Source organism: Setaria italica, chromosome IX (assembly GCF_000263155.2).
Source record: "Setaria italica strain Yugu1 chromosome IX, Setaria_italica_v2.0, whole genome shotgun sequence".
Taxonomy (NCBI): Eukaryota; Viridiplantae; Streptophyta; class Magnoliopsida; order Poales; family Poaceae; genus Setaria; species Setaria italica.
Window position 1 is genome coordinate 43,161,185 of NC_028458.1, and position 18,982 is coordinate 43,180,166.

General features: G+C 43.2%; 2 protein-coding genes across 2 annotated transcripts; both read right to left on the reverse strand.

Moving 5' to 3' along the window:
• Positions 1-258: 258 nt before the first annotated feature.
• On the reverse strand, positions 259-7,564 carry LOC101782136 (3-oxoacyl-[acyl-carrier-protein] synthase II, chloroplastic). Its single transcript, XM_004984027.4, has 13 exons — positions 6,984-7,564; positions 5,989-6,194; positions 5,691-5,894; positions 5,470-5,580; positions 5,269-5,364; positions 5,148-5,193; positions 4,937-5,016; positions 4,700-4,768; positions 4,522-4,606; positions 4,255-4,409; positions 4,081-4,161; positions 1,152-1,211; positions 259-752 (listed from the first exon to the last, which is right to left on the reverse strand). Exons 1-13 carry the CDS (start codon positions 7,162-7,164, stop codon positions 636-638), a joined length of 1,491 nt encoding a protein of 496 aa, XP_004984084.1. The 5' UTR covers positions 7,165-7,564; the 3' UTR covers positions 259-635.
• Positions 7,565-10,594: 3,030 nt separating this feature from the next.
• LOC101782820 (40S ribosomal protein Sa-2) lies at positions 10,595-13,138 on the reverse strand. Its single transcript, XM_004984028.3, has 5 exons — positions 12,900-13,138; positions 12,015-12,277; positions 11,732-11,929; positions 11,424-11,628; positions 10,595-10,975 (listed from the first exon to the last, which is right to left on the reverse strand). Exons 1-5 carry the CDS (start codon positions 13,045-13,047, stop codon positions 10,860-10,862), a joined length of 930 nt encoding a protein of 309 aa, XP_004984085.1. The 5' UTR covers positions 13,048-13,138; the 3' UTR covers positions 10,595-10,859.
• Positions 13,139-18,982: the final 5,844 nt, after the last annotated feature.

An 18,982-nucleotide genomic window follows, 5' to 3' on the forward strand; every position in this document is an offset into this window, starting at 1 on the left:
GGAAGGTTTTATGCCTTCATATAAGAGATGCATTTTATAGTTGGCAACGATACTACTAGAGACGCACACGGCACACCCATCCTGGAAATTAAAGCAAAAGTAAAGAAAAAAGAAAATCAACAAACCATGCGCGCTGTGGCTTATGTATGCGGGCGAGAGAATAGGAAATCAAAATAGAGACTCAGAACTCGTGTCACATCAGATCGCTACAGCTACCAACTCATAACTACAGTATAAAGCCACAGCGCTAGTGTGCTCTGCAACAATAGATGAACTAGGCAACATGTGCTAGATCTGCAAGTAAACAACTGTATCTGTCGGACGGCTACACCAAAAATACCGCCCCCAACCAAAGTTCCTATATGACAAATACAATAAGCATCCGAAACAAAAAATAGAATGAGCCAAGGGGTACATGGAACATCTGAATTGATGCTCTTCTGGCTCGGGATAATTTTTGCTTTGCTATTACAAATGAACCCAACTGCTATCCTCCCTCGGTTGTGTAGCAATATATCCTACTAAGCTTTTGGATTTCATCTAATTTGCAGTACAGAAATGTGGCTGAGCCTGGTGGTTTTATAAGGTCTTAATTTTTCGATGATGCATAACCACAAGAAAATCATCAACAAAAATCACTTGAAGGGCGCAAACAAAATCGACGAGTTGTGCCCGCCAAATCCAAATGAGTTCGACAGTGCCACCTTCACATCACACCTTTCCTTCTGTTGACCCACCAGCAAGCTGACATCCTAAGTCAAGATGGGAAAAGGCATATTAATATAGAATTTAAAATAGATGGGTAAAAGAACAGCACAAACAGGTTTATTTTAGGCTTTAATTGAACAAGTCGATGGCTCAGGATTTGAGACTAGCTTTTATGAACAAGGCTATTGAATTGAAAATATGCTTTCTGAAGTTAAACATGATTTGGTTCAATGAACCTATGCATATTAGATTCACCAGGTTTCTTCTTTTATTTCAACTTCATTAGAAACAAGAATGCCCCAACTGAACAGCGTCAACCTGGCACCACCATTCCATATACTGATGGAGATGGTCCAACACATGTTAGATTTGGTTATAAAGAAAAGGTTCAAAACAGATTCAACATTCAAGAATGGAAAATTCGCAGTAAGAGAGAAAATTACCACATTTTTCTCCGGATTATCCAAATTGATATTTGGATGTAGCCAACCAGTTCTTATAGCCTGCAAGTACACAGAGCAATAGAAATTGCATCAAGACTTATGATAGATCCAGCATAGCATTGATAAAAAACAAAAACAAAAACATGCATCAAGTACACTAAAGTTGACTCTTAGCATATTCCTATAATAAAAACGCACGAGTAATAAAGAACAAAAACAACTGAAAGCGTAACATGTTATCGATATCCATGGTAAAATGCTATCAAGTAGCAAAATGCTGGTTGTTGGCCATCACACACTAGATTTGGAGCTTTTAGAAACAGTTACCTCAGTACTTTTTGATGAAAACCTAATCTATCATCTTTGGGGGTGGTGGGGGTGGAATTGTCTAAAAAGCCCATGCATCATACCATTTTCCTTAAATGACAAGGAAAATGTATGATGGCACCCCAGAGATAGATGCCATGAACAAAAATTAACCCGTAAGAGTTAAAAGCTTCCACTTGGAGGCATAAAATTGCATTTCTTATAGAGGCTCAAACAAGAAATCACATGGAAAAAGTTACCCATACATCCTCTGCAAGGGCTAGACTATAGAATGAACCCTGGCAGTAACCTTGGTACTTACTTTGGAAAATAGTCTTTTCAAGAACATAACATCAAAACCCCTTACTTCGAAATTATGTTTGTCAAGATGACTAAAGAATATCATGACGAATGATGAACTAATAAATGTTATATATTTAGGCACTTCATCTAAAAACAATTGATGTTCTCAATATTGTTCTCTTCTTACCCAAGCCAAAAACGACAAAATGTCATCAAAAGAACTTACTAAATTCAAACAACTAGCAAATAAAAATATTTGGATTATTTGTGTTACTTGCAACTTTATAGATAGAACAAAAGAACTGAAGCTGGTCATTGACATTACTACCTTAAAAATGAAAATGGTGACTAGTGTGAGATGGTGCTACCCAATTTTATCAAGGCATCACACAGGCAGTCAACCTTTAAGCGCATGGATCTTCATGGGTATTTTTATTAAAAAAAGAAAAAGGGTATTTTTCATCCCTCAAGTATTGCAAAAGTGTGACTTTCATCCCTCACATTTCATTTGGTGCAAATCAACCCCTTAACTAACTAAACCGGTGCATTAATCATCCCCACCTTAGTTTAATAATGGTTTAGTACCATCTAATGGCAGTTTATAACACGTAATCATCTGACTAATCCCTGTTTAGTGATGTATATGCTGAGTTGAAGATATAAAAAGCCCACAAAAATTTAGTGCTCTAAATTGGCTACCAAAAAAATTTTATTGGAAAAATTAACGGAACCGATTCACACCGAAATATTATAGTAATTGAATCAAAATTAGACATGGATAATCGATGATTAGTAAGATGATTACATGGCCTAAACCGATATTATATGACACTAAACCATTGATAAAAAAGGTCGGAATGATAAATGCATCGGTCTAGTTAGTTAAGAGATTGATTTGCACCAAATGAAACATCAGGGATGAATGCCACACTTTTACAATACTTAAGGGACGAAAATACACTTTTTCCTTAAAAAAATCCCCACCTTTTTCAATTATGGCCCACCTACTTCCACCCCATTTCCAATTGGTGCATCATGCACATAGTGTGAAAATCCAAAGACCAAACATCCATGGGACAACCACTAGATCTAATAGAAACTTGAATATCAGTCACAGCATTAAGTTATCTATTATGAAACCAGAGTGTTAAATTAATGCTTTGTCACACCGCTGATATTATGATGCGGTTCTAATTGACACACAAAGCTGATCAGAAGGAATGAACATCTGGTTATAAGTTTACAATATAGTCTAAAAACACTTTCTGCTACTAATATGGGTACCCACGTTGTCTGGTACCTGAGTAAATAGTACTCCCACAAGTCATTACTACATGGTTTTTTTGACAACCAAAACAAAGTAAAACTAGTTATTTGTTTGTCAAAAACGCCATTCGTCTCCAATAAAAAAACATCTGGAGGTAGTAAGTATTTAGAAAACAGGTCTACCCAAAAAGTCTTAGTAGACTGGATCTAGATAGTTTGCGAACCATTGTGAATTATGAACTTGGTACATGCATCAGAGTCCACTTGACCAAGAAATTGTATGACTAAGGAAATAAAATGCTGTAGTGTGGTGCTTTCTTATGCCACAGTTTCAGCACGAATACTGCCATTAGGTAGCTTATCCGTATTGGACACCATATAATAAGTAATAAACCTTTGACACTAAACTGATGCTAGAATATCAATGGATACTTCCCCAATACTCCTCTGCACATGGTGTGACCAGCAAAAATCAATCTTCAGGAGTACAATATCTAAGTAACTCAAGAATTAGACATTCACCTTGTATTTATTTATGTAATCTATGGACTAGGCCATCCTATCATGATTTACTCTATTATGCTGCCTAGTTGTATCGGTTGAAATTGAGAGTAGACACTTGAAATTATCGATCAGGTTTATCAGGCTATCAGCTACCTTTTGTCTTTTTCCTACGTATATAGTGACTGTATAGCTGTATTAGGGACTGGTAATTTTGCATCTGCACATTACCGTACTGCTACCACATATGTGTGCTTCCTAAGTTTGTGCTCAGATTTAATACAGGCAAGACTCTTTTTGTCTAACTTGACTCCACTGCACGGTGCAGAAACACCAATCGGTTCAAACAAAAACAAGCACTGCAGTCTGGAACTCTGGATATGTGCAACAACTGCCCATGATAAATGGAATGGTAGATCATATCTTAGCAGATGGCACTAACATATAAAAATTATGGACCCTATAAAGATATAGACTACAGTTCCTGAACCAAACAGCACAACTTTTCAGTAAAAAACAACCCTGATAGAAAAAGCTATATTAGCCTCCTTACTTGTATAGCAGCGACAGCTTCTATTCCACCCGCAGCACCTAGGAGATGGCCCGTCATCGACTTTGTTGAGTTCACTCTTAGCTGCCATATATATAGGACAAATCATTTACTCGGCCAAATTGAGGAACAAGTTTTCTAGTTCTGAAACATAAGATTCTGAAATACGAAAATTGCCTGAGGATTTTGGCCAAAACAACGTGTGAGAGCTTCAAATTCCTTCAAATCACCCATCTGCGTAGATGTTGCATGGGCATTTACATAGTTAATGTCTTCCTTTCTTACGCCTGAATCTGCTAGTGCGTTTTCAATACAAAGAATAACCCCTCTCCCTGATATTGTATTTGCATGAACATATTATTAGCATAATAGCATCAGGACAGCAAGATGACGACACAGGAGAATGCAAGACAAATGCACCACAGCATTAAACAAAAATATGACCTTCTGGATGAGGCTCTGTCATGTGGTACGCATCACATGTGAAGCTTCCTCCTAAAAATTCAGCGTATATTTGTGCACCTCTTTGCTGCAGAAATCCAAATTAGAAGCTCTTAGCATTTGAACAATATCAGCCTAAACCAACAAGACAATGGACTCGAGAAAATTGCATGAATAAAACCTTTGCGTGTTCAAGTTCTTCCAAAACAAGCACACCAGACCCTTCTCCCATGACAAATCCATCACGATCCTGTGACACACAAGATAAGAATACTGATACAAATAAGAAACAAATTGATTCCAAAATTTCGACAGGCACAGAAATATATGCACCAAACCAGTAAGTATAACTGATAAATGTATCACTAACATATAACGCAATTATTTGGCTAAAAAAGTATGTAATATTCTTACTGACCACGTCCCAAGGCCGAGAAGCTTTTGTTGGATCACTGTTTCTCTGTGAAAGAGCTCTGCAGGCCACAAAACCTCCCAATCCTGCATTTAACAGTTTTCAAAAATCAAAACAGTGAACTCCATATATGCATAAGAAAACTTGAGGTTCATGTCAAAATGAAACAATAGCAATTGGGAGTGAAGATGCCTCAAATAATCAGAGTGCACCTTACCAATAGGGATGATCGGTGCATCAGAACCACCGCAAAGCATCACATCCTGTATGTTTAGGTTACAACTGCAATTAGGCACTACTCATTGCAGAAAAGATCACAAGAAAATGAAGTTACTTACAGCTTCCCCTTTTCTGATATGATTAGCTGCATTCAGAATGCAGAAGTTGCTAGTAGCACAAGCAGTAGAGATTGAATAATTTGGGCCCATCCAACCCTGCATACGAGATGCAATTTAAGTAATCAAGAATCATCATATCTATCAACGAACAAGGGAAGCAATGAAATAGCATTAGAAGATGACTCATATAAGGTACCATACCAGATCCATAGCAAGTATGGCAGAACCCATATTTGTAGTTGCAAAAGGTACACAAAATGGGTTCATCTTCTTGTAGGAAACCCTTAATGCTTCAATCGCATCACTGAAAACCTGATCAAAATATCATCAGAAGTGAAGCTAATTAGAGGAGGGGGGGGGGGGGGGGGGGGGGGGAACTGCTCTTATTAAGGAAGCACATAATGTACTGCAAGAATCTGCACCTTCATGCCACCCATAGCAGACCCAATGAGAACCCCACACCTTGATTTTTCCAACTCATTCATGATTTCTTCAGTGATTCCAGCATTTTCCAATGCTTTCTTTCCAGCCGTTATCAAATATTGCATGAACTTGTCCATTCGCTTAGCTAGCTTTGGTGCAACCCAACCATCTGTTGAAAATGATTTGATTTCTCCCGCAATTCTCTATGTGAACATAATGTGTCAAAAGAGTACAACATTCAACATAATTGCACAGTGAACCTCAAATTATTATCCTTAAGATGAAGAAAATAAATACCGTGGGATATCTGGAGCAATCAAACGCCTCTATCTCGCTTATTCCACTGATACCCTGTAGAAGGTTATTGTAGAATTCATCAGGGTCATGGCCTAATGGTGTAACTACACCCATGCCAGTGACAACCACTCTCCTTTCTTTGACATCAGCTTTCTTAGTTTCCACAACTCCCCTTTCAGGATGCAAGGCAACAGCCATGGACATTCCTGCAGTTCACGAGAATTTCATTAGTGTACCATTATCAGAAGTCAGCATGTATGACAAATAGAAGAGGACAAAAGAAAAGGCAGTGTCACCCACAAAATCCCTTATATCATTTGGATCCTTCTTCAAGTACCATCTATTGGTCATCTAAGTGACGGATTGAGGAGAAAACGCCAAAATCATCAGATAATATATGTTGGTTTATTCACAGTTCACACATTTCATTTGGTAAGCTTACACAGATGAACAGAATAAAGCAGGCATGATTACTGAAATATCAACGGTTAAAAAAAGCAAGCTAGTGGAAGTTCAAGAGTGGACAATTTCCTCAACCAGATTTCAGTTTTCTTTATCTTGTCAACACCAGATTTTGCAACAGGTTCTGAATTCCCCTGTACACACACTTTACTCTTGCTGGGGGAAAAATCATTGGTTTATGATATGTATGAAGCAACTAAGGCAACCAAACCTAGCAATTGCAAACCCACCAATTCACTCACAAGCAGGACCTGACGGCGAGCCCGAAACCGTGCAAAAATACTAGCCCAAGATGCCAGGATCAAGCAGGGTATAATCCTCTCTCCCCTTACATCCCGGGCGCGCGCACGAGCGATGTGACACCTGGAACCGTATAAAAATCGCACCTTTAACCCTCCTCCAAATCGCCGCGATGTCACTACCGATGCGGTATGCGGTAAAACCCATCCATTGCAGCGAATTTTCACGGTTTTACGCTCGGGCAAGCAACAATGAAAGTAGCCTTTAGAAGAGGAAACGGGAAATGGGCTCACCAGAGCGAGCCCCGCCACGGCGCCCCGAGCCGGGGCGGCGGCGCGTGCCGAACAGACCCCCGACGCCAACGCCGCCGCCGCGGTGCCTTCGATGCTTCTCCTTCTCGCCAGAGCCGCAGGCCGCGGAGAGGCAGGCGGCGACGAGCCAGGTGCACAGCGGCGGCGCCACCGGCGCCGCCATTGCTCACGGCCTGGATCCTGACGGCCTGGATTCGCGGCACGGATGGGGTCGGGGACGCATCCACCGGCCCAAGAAACGGCGGCGCCAAGAACCGGGGAGCAGAGCGCGAGATGCGTTCGGCGGGCGAGCGAGGGTTGGGGTGGGTAGGCGGGGGAGTTCGTGGGAGCGGGGGACGCGGCGGGCGGTGGGTGGGGGGCTCTAGTGAGAAAGGCGGCGGCTTGGGCGCATCTGGGAGGTGGCGGAGGGGGCGGAAGCCGCCATTGCCAGGTGCTCGGCGCTAGGTGTGGTGGTGGTGGGGAGGGGAAGCGGAGCCTAGATGGTTTTAATAGCGAGGAAATCCAACACAGCCAGATGGCAAAACTTCTGCTCAAAAAAAAAACAGATGGCAAAACTTTTTGGAGTTTTTAAGCTTTCTCGAGGGTTTTTAATACAAGGGCAGAGATTTTGGAATTCTTGGATTGTTTTCAGGGATTTTATAAGAACTTCTCTATTGGCCTGTAGTGGTATGTGTGTGGAAACTGAAAGCTTGAGTATCGAGAGAGAGAGATAGCGACTGGGTGGCGAGGTTTGTTTGGGATTTTGATGCGGCCAGCTAGGGCTCTGGATGCTCCACAAAATTGCTTTTGAGATGGATGGATTGGAATTAGATAATACATGCGGTGCGAGAGAGAGAGAAAGTAAGGCACATCAAACAAAGTGAGCATGAGTTATATTGTGCACAACTAATAATTTATAAAACTTTCTCTTTTATTCTGGCTTTCATATCCCTTTCCCAAAGTATGACTAATTACAGAGTAAACATGCACGCTTAACAATACAATTTCTACATGTAACTAATAATACAAATGACATCATGATCAATTATAGATAATTTATTGGTGCCATGGCATTAACAATTTCATGCGTCAACGACTTTATCAATAGAATGGAATTATTGGATTATATGTATGAATACGTATTTGGCCATTGTAGGTTTCTAAACAGCCACATTTTACTATCTAATGTAGACTGGGCAAATACATATATCCTATATTCTAATAGTAAAATTTCAGAAATATTCATAAAAGGTTGTTTGGCCAGCAATAAAAGAAAGTTTATGCACATGTATGAGGTAAAAGAAAACGAAATTGTAATTGAAGGAAAAGGTTCTTGAAAAAGTTATCAACAAATAGGAGGTAAAAGTATCTATTTCACAATCAATCTTTGATGTTGGGGAGCAGGTGTGGACACCGAATTCAATCAATCTTGGATGACCTAAGGTGGCTAGAACAGCGACAAAGTGGTCAGCATCACCAACACAACGCCATTATTTTAGAGGAGAAAAACAGAGTACTTTCTTAGATGAGCAGAGTATTATTTGGAAATTTAATAGCACAATTACGTATTTTTCTTGCCTGGCACAAAAATTTGGATCTGTACTCCTCATTTCAATGAAATGGAAAACAATCATCCGATTTTTCATACCTAAAATTCCACTTTCTTAACAGCCGTGCCTGCTGCAATTTCCTTCGGGACTAAAGTTTTCTTCTTGAAAATGAAATGAAATGCAAGAACAACCGGGGCAAATCAAGTTCTGTGCGCCTTTTCTGCGGAATCACTAGTGGTTAAAGCTGGTGGCACGTAGTGCTTACTGCCTAGTATAGAGGTCAAGTTCTATGAACTATGATAGTGCTCGGTAAACATCCTAAACTTCAAAGCGCAGGCCATAAAACTACATGAAATTCGTGGGGCCGTTACGAATGTTCACATCGGGATGCTGCGTTCTTGGCAATGCTAAAAGCATGAATATGGTTGGAAGCCCAATTTGGACTTCATGTCCCACACAAACTTCATGCACCTTGCTGCATTTATCGTCTGTCCGCATTTTAAGCTAGCAACATGACTAGTCCTTTTGGACAACGGAATCATGCAGCGTTTTCATTCTACACTGGATCGAGCAAGTAAGCACATAGTGAGTCAGATTGAGCTTGGTCTCTATTTAAATATGATATGTTCGCATAATTTTATAGGTTACAGTCTAGAATGATGATCTCGCACACCTCATGAGTCATGACAAAAACTAAACAAACCCATTAAAAATTTCAACATCAAGCTTGCAACGGACGAAATTGGAAAAGGAGTGAGAGAATGGCATGCTGAACCTTGACCTTTTGACACCTTGAAAACGTGATTAGATCTGTTCTTAAGATTTGGAGGCTAAAGAGCAAACTTGCACAACCAGTGGCACCAACTCACTGTTTGATAAATGATAACGACGAGAACCACCTACACACCATGGGCAGAAGAACAAAAGAAACACATGTAACTGTTGTCCTCCTTGCCTTCCGAGTTTCAGGTAACCTGCCCAAGTCGAAATTGCAAGCATCATACTAGCAACTGCGAATCAGATTCCATAAAGGAGTATTTACTAGCCATGGTTCCGAATCAACCCACAGATTTTTACGGCTCTGGAAGAATTCCTCTTTGTCAGATGGTATAGCCAAACTCTTTCGCTTTCCCAGAAAATGAAAACAAAAAAGAGATAGCTCATACAGTATTTGATTTCCCTGTAATGCTGAAAGCTGTTGCTTAAGCAATGCTGAAACCTTGCAGCATTTCATGGTTCATGCACACTTGATGAGCATTGAGCTCACATCTTCTCTGGGTTGTTGCAGCTGCAGCTTGCAACTCAACTCAAAACCCAGGCGGTCCTGCATCCAGTCCCGGCAAATCGGATCATCTTCAATTGCCTAGCAAATACGCGACGCTATCCAACCCGTTTGGTCCATTGTGATCTGACCATCTCATCCGCCAGGCACGTTCACTTGGGATCAGTTCTACTTCACCTCTCCATGCTTCAGATCTGTTCCTGCCTTCAGGCAAATCCCATCCTCATACGAATACCATTTGCATCTCGGTTCTGGTCCAAGAGTACAGGATTCAAATGGAGATGCAAACAGTGGTTAGTGTCCGATCATTCTGATGAGTACGGGAGCAGACAAGAGCATGAACAGGCACGTCCACACCAAACATAGGAGGCACTAAAATGCTTGTCCAAGCAAGTAGCAGGAACTCGACAAAATGGACATGACTGCGACGACCCCAACGGAAATCAATGGGCAGGAAAAGTAGTTCGGAAGGCCACTATGATTTGGCCAACATCAGCTCTCAGACAGTCCGAGGAACAAGCACTCCAGCGAAGCTACAGATGGGATTAGAAAACCTGACCCAGATGGTACGGGAACATGAAACAGAATTAGTGGGTTATAAAGGATGTCTCGATGATCAGGCGCCCAGGCACAAGGCATTTCTATCTTTCCGCTAAATTTTGCAACTAGAAGAGATACGAAACCAAGCATGCAAAAACAGCAGCAATCTTCAATGACCTCCACACCCCTGTTTCCAGTTACCTTTTCCAGAACCTCCGAAATAGGATGGCTATGCACTGATATGTGGAAGACCAAAACAATTACGCCAGTGCTAAAGGCATATATTAGCAAAATGCGCTTGCAGCAACACTATCCATGAAAGGTGGCAACAAAGAGTAAACTGGCAGTGCCCAGCTATGTCAACCTCCAAAACTGACTTGCATTAAACATTACACCATGATCAACATAGCTAGAGCTACTCAAAACAGATCTACCGACACAAACATAAAGTCAAGTGACTCTGCTTCCCTCCTGTTGATGATGAAGGACAATCCACGCGGAAACCGCTTACTGCCAGCCGGTGGGGGCCGGGGCACTGCCTTCTTCCCAACCAGTGGCAGCTGGAGCGGCAGCTGGAGGAGGGACAGCAGCAGCAGGATCCCATCCATCAGCACCCGCAGGAGCTGCAATTCAAATGAACAACAGCCTTAGGTACTGGTCACAACATCTGATGAGCTATGTGCATCAGGCCCAAAAATTAAACAACCAAGCCTTTGCTCATAAATATGATATTAAAACAGATAGAAGGCTATGCCCAGTTCAAAAAGAAAAAAAGAACCGGTACAAGGCGCAAGGAAAATGCTACATTGTTTTTTAACAGAAAAGTTGTAAACAATTGAATGGATCAACATGGTAAATTCTGGAAAAGCACCAAAACTCAACAAAGTTCTTGCAACAAACGCATACTACAACTTTGACTCTATTCATTCAAACTACATTATATTTTTACCAGCCAAACCATGCAGATCAAGGTGAAAAATAAATTTATTACAAAAATGCATCATCATCCATTCGAAATAAATTCAGTAACGACTGAAGTAAAATAACTAAGACACAGCAAGACGAACTGACCTGGAGCAGCACCCCACTCAGCACCAACAGGTGCAGCAGGGAGGGCACCAGGTTGAGCCTCTGTAGCACCCCATTGTTCAGTTGCCCAGGTATCAGCTGCAGGAGCACCATAATCAGCCACTGCAGCATAGTCAGGAGCAACGGGAGCCTCCTCTTCCTCCAGCTCCTTTGCTTCCTCTGGATCCCTGTAGAAGAAAAGATCAACCTAGAAAAGGAGGAACAAGTCCAAAGTTAGACCATGAAGGAACAAGTCATATGAAATAAGCGGACCAGCAAGCAATCAAGAAGTCAAGGACATCAAAGATTACCATGACTTCCCACTTGTGTCCAGGGAGAATTGTGCCACGCATCTGCAGAACCATTCTTGCAAGCAACCAGAAGAGGCAACCAATGCTCTGCTTTCCCTTGTTGTTTGCAGGAATGCCAATATCAACATATCGCATGGGAGAATCAGTGTCACAGAAGGCAATGGTGGGGATGTTCCCAAGAGCAGACTCCTTGATGGGCTGCACACAAACCAAACCATCATTTACAAGACGGCTCATTTCCAAGAACCCATTATTCAAAAGCTTGCAATCAAAAGAAGGGTACCTGATGATCAGTCCTTGGATCAGTCAGGATGAGAAGACGTGGCTCACTGAATGAGGTTTGCAGCTGGTTGGTGAATGTACCAGGAGTGTGCCTGCCAGCAATGGCATGAGCACCAGTGTACTGTGCAAACTTAAGGACAGCCCTCTGACCATAAGGCCTAGCAGACTGCACAATGATGTCCTGCGGGTTCTCGATCGCAACAATCACTCTGGCAGCCAGCTGAAGCTTCTCCCAGGTCTTGCCAAGGTTGATGATAAAAATACCTAGACAGAAATTACAAAGAAATTTATTTCCCAATCAATCAAAAAAGGAGGTTCTTAATCATTTGCATGTTAAAAACCAGAGACTAGTGTTATCTATCCAACCATCTTTTTCACTAAGTAACAATCATATCAGGTATTCCCTGATGCCCAAGATTTGTCCTGTTCAAATATTTTTTTTAGAAATGCTTTTCGCCTCTGACCTTTTTGTTCAGAAGAACTGCTAGTGCAGCTAGCATATTCTAAAGTCGGAGTTCGATAGTTAAAATCAAGAGACTCAATATGACAGTAATGCTTCATCTCATTCATATTAACAACCCCTTAGAGAACAGCAGTTATATGAAAAATAACACTCATGTTACTGTGTTGACTCATAGTTAAGAAGATCTAATCCTCATGCGCAGGGCATCTGACATGTATGCGGGATCATAAGCCAATATCAGCAACCTAAACGAACGAATCTATGCATCCAAGCCAAGCAGGAGAAAACTACGTTACGCCTCAGCATCACACACACCAGCAAAGCCGGATCTATCTAGACACACCAGCCAAGACGGCGTTTCGTTTCGCGCCCGGCGAATCTAGAACGCGGAAGACAGAAGAGACGCGTGATCTGTGGATATACCGTCGGTTCGGCGCTTGAAGACGTAGCGCTCCATCTGGAAGTCGCAGTTCTTGGTGCCCAGGTGCACGTCGGCCGCCAGCATCATCTGGATGTCCTGCTCCTTCTGGGAGAGCGCCCGCGGGGCGCCGCCTGCCGCCGCCGTCGCCATCGTCGCAGTCGCCGCCGGAAGGGGGATGGGGGAAGGTAGGGTTTCGGGTGCGCAGGGGGACAGGAGGTGGCGGCGGCGCGATGGGAGGGGAGGGGGCTGGAGCTGGGAGGTTTATATTTGGGCCTTTTGGGCTGCTAAAACCCTAGGCCTGGTATTTTGTGGTTATTATGCTATTTTTTTCCTCTAGAAAAACACTTGTGTTTGTGGTTAACTTGCCATTATTTGCTCTGCTTAACAATGCCAGAAAAACAAAAGGGAATGGAAAGACTTGCTGACAAGGAGGATTTTCAGTAGCAGCAATTCTGCAAATAATTTTCACTTAACCGTGAACTGAGTTAAACATCAGCATATTCCTGCTTACAGGTAACTCATAGAATTAGCCAATGCAATCGATGATATGCTGAGACCATTTTTTCACTCGGTTGAGTCATTCACAAAACTAAAACATGATGTCTTGCACTCTTTTTCGCATTTCGCCAGCAATAGCAAAGCTGAAAATCACATACAGAAAAAGCTACACATTGTGCTTTTAGTGTATTATTATATATATTAATTAAAAAAAACATAACTTCAGTGGGGGCCTAGGTAAGGCGTGGGCTGGACCTCAGACAGCGTGTGCGCATGGGCTGTGTGTGTGTGGCGCTGACTTTCATTCCACGAGACAGGCCTCGGGCTCCGTTATGGCCTTATGGGCCGTAAAAAGTCCAAGCCGTCCACCTTCTCCGAAACGGCTGTTCATTGGCCCAAGCAAGAAGCCTCTGATTAAAGAGCTCAGACGTGATTACCGTCGATGGTCACATACAGAGAGCTGTCAAGTTAACTTAAACTCATGATATTTTTTTTTCTGTGTGGCTTCTTTCAGAGACTTTTTGAACCACAGGGGTACTGGTCACTGTAAAACTCATCAGCTAGGTTTTGAGGTTGTTAACACGTGTAGTTTAGTACCTAGTACTACAGAGGCTAAAGAACGTTGGGGAGGAAGGGACGCGCTACATTACTCACAAAGCTTGTCAATGGAAGCTCTGTCTGTCTACCTGTCCGCCCAAGCATGCAGTTTACATGGGCCGGGGCGTATGGCATCTTGATTGTTTGGAGCTTTTTTATTTTTATATTTTTTTACAATTTTGCATAAATAAATAGTTGAATGAAAAATTTGCAGAAATAGACCTATGCCGCCGCTTGAAACGGCGGTAACGGGCTACCGCCGTCTCAACCGATGCCCGACGGTAAGAGGAGCTACCGCTGGGTGAAACAGCGGTAGCTCCCGCACTCGCCACGTCAGCGTGGAATCCTGCTTACCGCCCTCCCATCCGGCAGGCCGCACACGGATTCCAGTGGTGCGGGGATGAGGCTGTTCCGTCGTTCGAGATGGTGGTAGCGGGACCTGCCGTTTGAACCGGCGGAAGCGGGAAAGCTACCGCCAGTTCAAACGGCGGTACCTCCCCAGCACCTTTAAAACGTGCGGCGCGGCCGCCCCTGAGCGCACGCCCACTCATTTGGTCCCCCCTCCCCCCGCACCTAGAAGTAGGAGAGCAAGCCCACGCGAGAGGGAAGGGAGGGAGGGAGATAAGAGGGAAGGGGAGGGAGGGAGGAGAAGGGATAGAAAGGAAGGGAGGGAGGAGGGGAGGGGAGGGGAGATTGAAGCTCCTTTTCTCACTTCGTTAGAGATATTTTTTTCTAATTCCCTAGTTTAGGTTAGCTCGTAGTAGATAGATCTAGTAGTTAGTTTAGTGCATTTGAGACATAGAAATATGTAGCTTAGTTAGTCTAGTGGATTTGAGACATAGAAAAATGTAGCTTAGTCAGTTTAGTGGATTTAGCTTAGGCATTTAGTTGATAGTAAAATTAGTTTGTTGATTTATGTAGATTAATTTTAGATGAATATTATTTGCAATGTCAGGGTTATATTATGTATAGGTATTCAGAATGTAGTTGTTTTAGGGGTAGTTGAAATTATTAGATTAGTTAGAATTTTTATTCTTGTCGTGTATATTGACCCGCTATTGAGGGTTAGATTAATTTAGTACTAATTAGTAATTGCTTATGGTAGTATCGTGTATATTGACCGAGTAAAATGAAATGAATTAGTTCGTAATTTTGGATAACTCTAAAATGATTATTACTATCAATGATAGAGTTAGATGTTTGTACCTTATATTAAATTGTAGGTGTCATTGGAGTTACTAATTTAAGTTCTTGAGAGTAATTTCCATTGTTCGTGTCGTGTATATTGGCAGACATGTCGGAAAGTTTATTTTTCCAAGTGTTTTATGGTCGGGGGAGGTTAGATATGGTTCAGAAGGGGTAGATTTGTCTGAATTTCAGTTGTTCTGCAAGAATTTACCAAGAGCAAGAGAGAGGACTTGAGGTTCAATATGCAAGTGGCTTTGTAAGGCTTTCGATCTTGATACAGATCAAATGGGTTTGTCTGTTAGGGCTGTAATGAGGCGACGGCCTGACATAAATTTTTGGGAGCTGATTCCGCTTGAAGGAATCTAGAACTACCGGGCTTATGTAAATGGTTGCACGAAGCTCGGTTTACTGCTCATATTGTATGTTCAAGTATTCACAAAGGTTGGGTCTAGCAGTCAGATGAAAGAAGGAGTAGGAGGTGCTAAAGTTCAAGCCGAGGAAGGTGTGGAGAGTATTGATGGCCCAAATGAAGAAGATGATGAAGATGGGGCAGAAGAGGGAGATGCAGAGGATGATGTTGCAACCCGTGAGCCAAATGGGGAGGCTAATGAGGGGGAAGGCACTTTTTCCCCTCGTAGCGCACCATGGGATGCTTTGTGAGGGGTTAGGGCTTGAATCCAGTCGGTTGTTCGAGTCCACAAATTCATTTATGTAAGCGAGCTCTAGATCTCTGGGTCTCCCTTTTACCCCTCTAATTCCCTTGGGATAAGGTTCCAGTTAGTGAGCTATGATCATGGTAGCTGTGGTGAAGTAGTCTCAAGGGATTGAAGACTTTCCTCTGTACTGATAGAAGCAGAGAGCCTGGTAAAAAAGAAGGAAGCAGGTTGGGTACACATGGTAATAGAACCCACCGGAGATCATTCAATCGGATGTCCCTGAGATAGTTGAGCAGGTGGAGAGGGAAGGAGAAGAGGCCAATGGTGTCATGGATGATGACTCACCGGATAAGGAAGATGCTTACCCTGTCCCGCGGAACTGGTCAACTTATGACCATTCTGCCCTGTAGGTCAATGTAGGGGAAAATGTCTCTTGGGAGTACTAGGAGAATGAGGTCCGCGTGGGTACTTTGTACCCTAGTGGGGATGAGGTGAAGGTAGCTGTGAAGCGATGGCCCACTTTATCTTTGCAGTGGCAGTTCAGGGTAGTGAAGAGCAACCTGACGGTGTATGATGTCTACTGTGTGAGAAGCAATTGCCCGTTTAGGGTGCATGCATACAACGGGAAGTGGACGGATTACTAGGAGGTGACTAGAGTGGTTGAGCACCAATGCTTGCTGGATGAATTGGAAGGAATACACTACAACCTCACTGCTAATTTTGTTGCTCAATACATGTATCCTCAGATAGTGGAGAATCCCAATTTCGAGCCCAAGTCGATTGTTGGTGCCATAGAGGAGAAGTTCAAGTACAAGATTAGCTACCACAAAGTTTACCGAGCCAAGCGGAAGGCGTTGGAGATGAAGTGGGGTACGTACGAAGCATCGTATGACAACCTCCCTCTCCTGTTGCACACCATATGTCAGAGGAACCCAGAAAGCTACTACGACCTGAAAGCCTATCCATATGCTTAGTTTCCAGGTAAACAGGTCCTGCAGCGGTCATTCTTGGCCTTAAATCCTTACATTGAGGCTTTTCAGTGATGTCGTCCAGTCATTTGCATTGATGGCACATTTCTGATTGGAAGGTATAAAGGCACAATCATGACAGCTATTGGGTCCGATGGTAACAATTAGGTGTTGCTGCTGGCGATCGCCTTTGTGGAGGAGTCTGGAGATAGTTGGTATTGGTTCCTAGAGAGGGTGAAGCAGATGATTGTGAAGGACGTAGAGGGTGTTTGTCTAATTCATGATCGGCACAAAGGCATTCTACAAGCAATCGAAGACCTACAGAATGGCAGTGTCGAGCATTTCAGGGTGCCGATATGGCCGAACATGAAAAGTAGGTGGTGCATGAGGCATATGGAGGCAAACTTCCATAGTCAATTTAAGAATAAGACCCTTATGAAAATGTTCAAGCGGCTATGTACCTAGAATTAGGAGAGGAAATTCAACCTAATGTGGAAGAAACTTGATGAGCTTACAAAAAAACAATCCGAAGAGTTAGGCAAGAGGTCCGTAAACAGCGAGGCCGACCACCCTGTGTATCTGGAGGATGTCGGACTCGATGGTTTGAATGTCAGGAAAAGATAGGGAAGGTCCATCAAGAGCTTCTCACAGTGGATTAAGCATGAGTTGAAGGAAAAATGGGCATTACTCTATGACGAGGGAGGTGCTCGGTGAGGTATAATGACTACAAACCTAGCTGAGGTTTACAACTGGGTCCTACGCAGTGTTCAAAGACTGCCCCTTGTTGGTATCATGGAATTTTTCTTGTACCACACCATGAAGTACTTCAGGGAAAGGTACGCGGTGGCTGATAACTCAATGCGCGACAATCACAAAATTTATAGGTACAAGATGACAGAGTACATGAAGGAGGCGATTAAGAAGGCTCATAAGCATCATGTTAATGAAGTGGGAGCCGTGGAACGACGGTTTGAGGTTGTTTGCAGGGACAAAGGTCGATTGCGGGGAGCTACGAAAAGCACACAAAGGAGTGCATCATCACCAATGAAGGGTGTGTTTGCTCTTGCCAGAAGCTAAGGTTGCTGCAGAGGCCTTGCACCCATGTCATTGCTGCATGCATCGAGGTAGAGGGACTTCAGCCTCGTCCATTCGTGCCACATTACTTCCTGAAGGAAACTATATGGCACACTTGAAGGAATGACGTTTATGGATATCATTTACTAGGAAACTTCATAAACAATCCTAGTAATGCTGTGCGTTACATTCCTAATCCTGGTCCAGAAATGTTCCAAGGGGTCGGGCGACGTCAGAACAGACGCATCCGGAACAACATGGATCAATCTGAAGCCGATCCTGATGTCCGCCTATGCTCCAAGTGCCATAAAGCTGGTCACACCTACAAGAAATGCTCTGCAATGACATATGGAGGTGGGAGTAGCCAAGCTGGACCATCAAGTGGTGGCGCAAATGCTTTAGCGCGTGATCGGGGTCGTTGTGCGCGTAGCAACAATGACAGGCTTTTGTGATTCATGTGTTGTATATTTGTGAACTCGTTGTGTTGCATGTTTATGAACTCGTGTGTTAGGTGAACCTTGTCATATGTAATGTAATTCGTGATGTTTGTTGTATATCGAGAGACTCATATATTTCTTAGATTGTGGAATCGAGATGTGGGCGGCCGCTTTGGAGGAGGTGGTGCATGAGGACCGTCTACACGACGACGACACTTTCGCAGTGTACTTACGGTGGTTCTTGCCGAGGACACGTGCGCGCATCATGTACGCTCCGAGGTAGCCACCAACGAAGACCGCACCTGTGGTGCAGACCTACCCGCGTTCGAGGGACGTGAACTTCGATGTCGCGGTAAGTTTCTGCATCATTTGTTACTCAAACTGCATCATATGGTGTGCCTAACTTGAACTCTGTCCTCGGCAAAAGTATGACGTTATTGCAGAGGTAGAGACGACATTGAGGTACGGCGTCGAGCACTTCCAGGACATGACTATGAGGGACCACGAGACGCTGTACATGAGGGCCTTGGGCGTCTGCAGGTTCATGAGGGCCGTGAGCTGCCGTGGTGGTCACACGGATGTCATGCTTCCACCACGGGCTGCCTACCCCCGTTCATCCTCTCTAGCTCCTACTCAGCAGCACGGTTCGTCTCTTCGGTACCCGTTT

Excerpts from the sequence above, each read along its gene's own strand:
- LOC101782136 (XM_004984027.4), bottom strand. The coding sequence starts at position 7,164 with ATGGCGGCGCCGGTGGCGCCGCCGCTGTGCACCTGGCTCGTCGCCGCC. Across the intron at positions 4,607-4,699 it reads AAGAACTTGAACACGCAAAG|CAAAGAGGTGCACAAATATA; the intron begins GTTTTATTCATG and ends GGATTTCTGCAG. Across the intron at positions 1,212-4,080 it reads AAGCTGTCGCTGCTATACAA|GCTATAAGAACTGGTTGGCT; the intron begins GTAAGGAGGCTA and ends GTGTACTTGCAG.
- LOC101782820 (XM_004984028.3), bottom strand. The coding sequence starts at position 13,047 with ATGGCGACGGCGGCGGCAGGCGGCGCCCCGCGGGCGCTCTCCCAGAAG. Across the intron at positions 12,278-12,899 it reads CTTCAAGCGCCGAACCGACG|GTATTTTTATCATCAACCTT; the intron begins GTATATCCACAG and ends ATTTCTGTCTAG. Across the intron at positions 11,930-12,014 it reads ATCCAAGGACTGATCATCAG|CCCATCAAGGAGTCTGCTCT; the intron begins GTACCCTTCTTT and ends GTTTGTGTGCAG.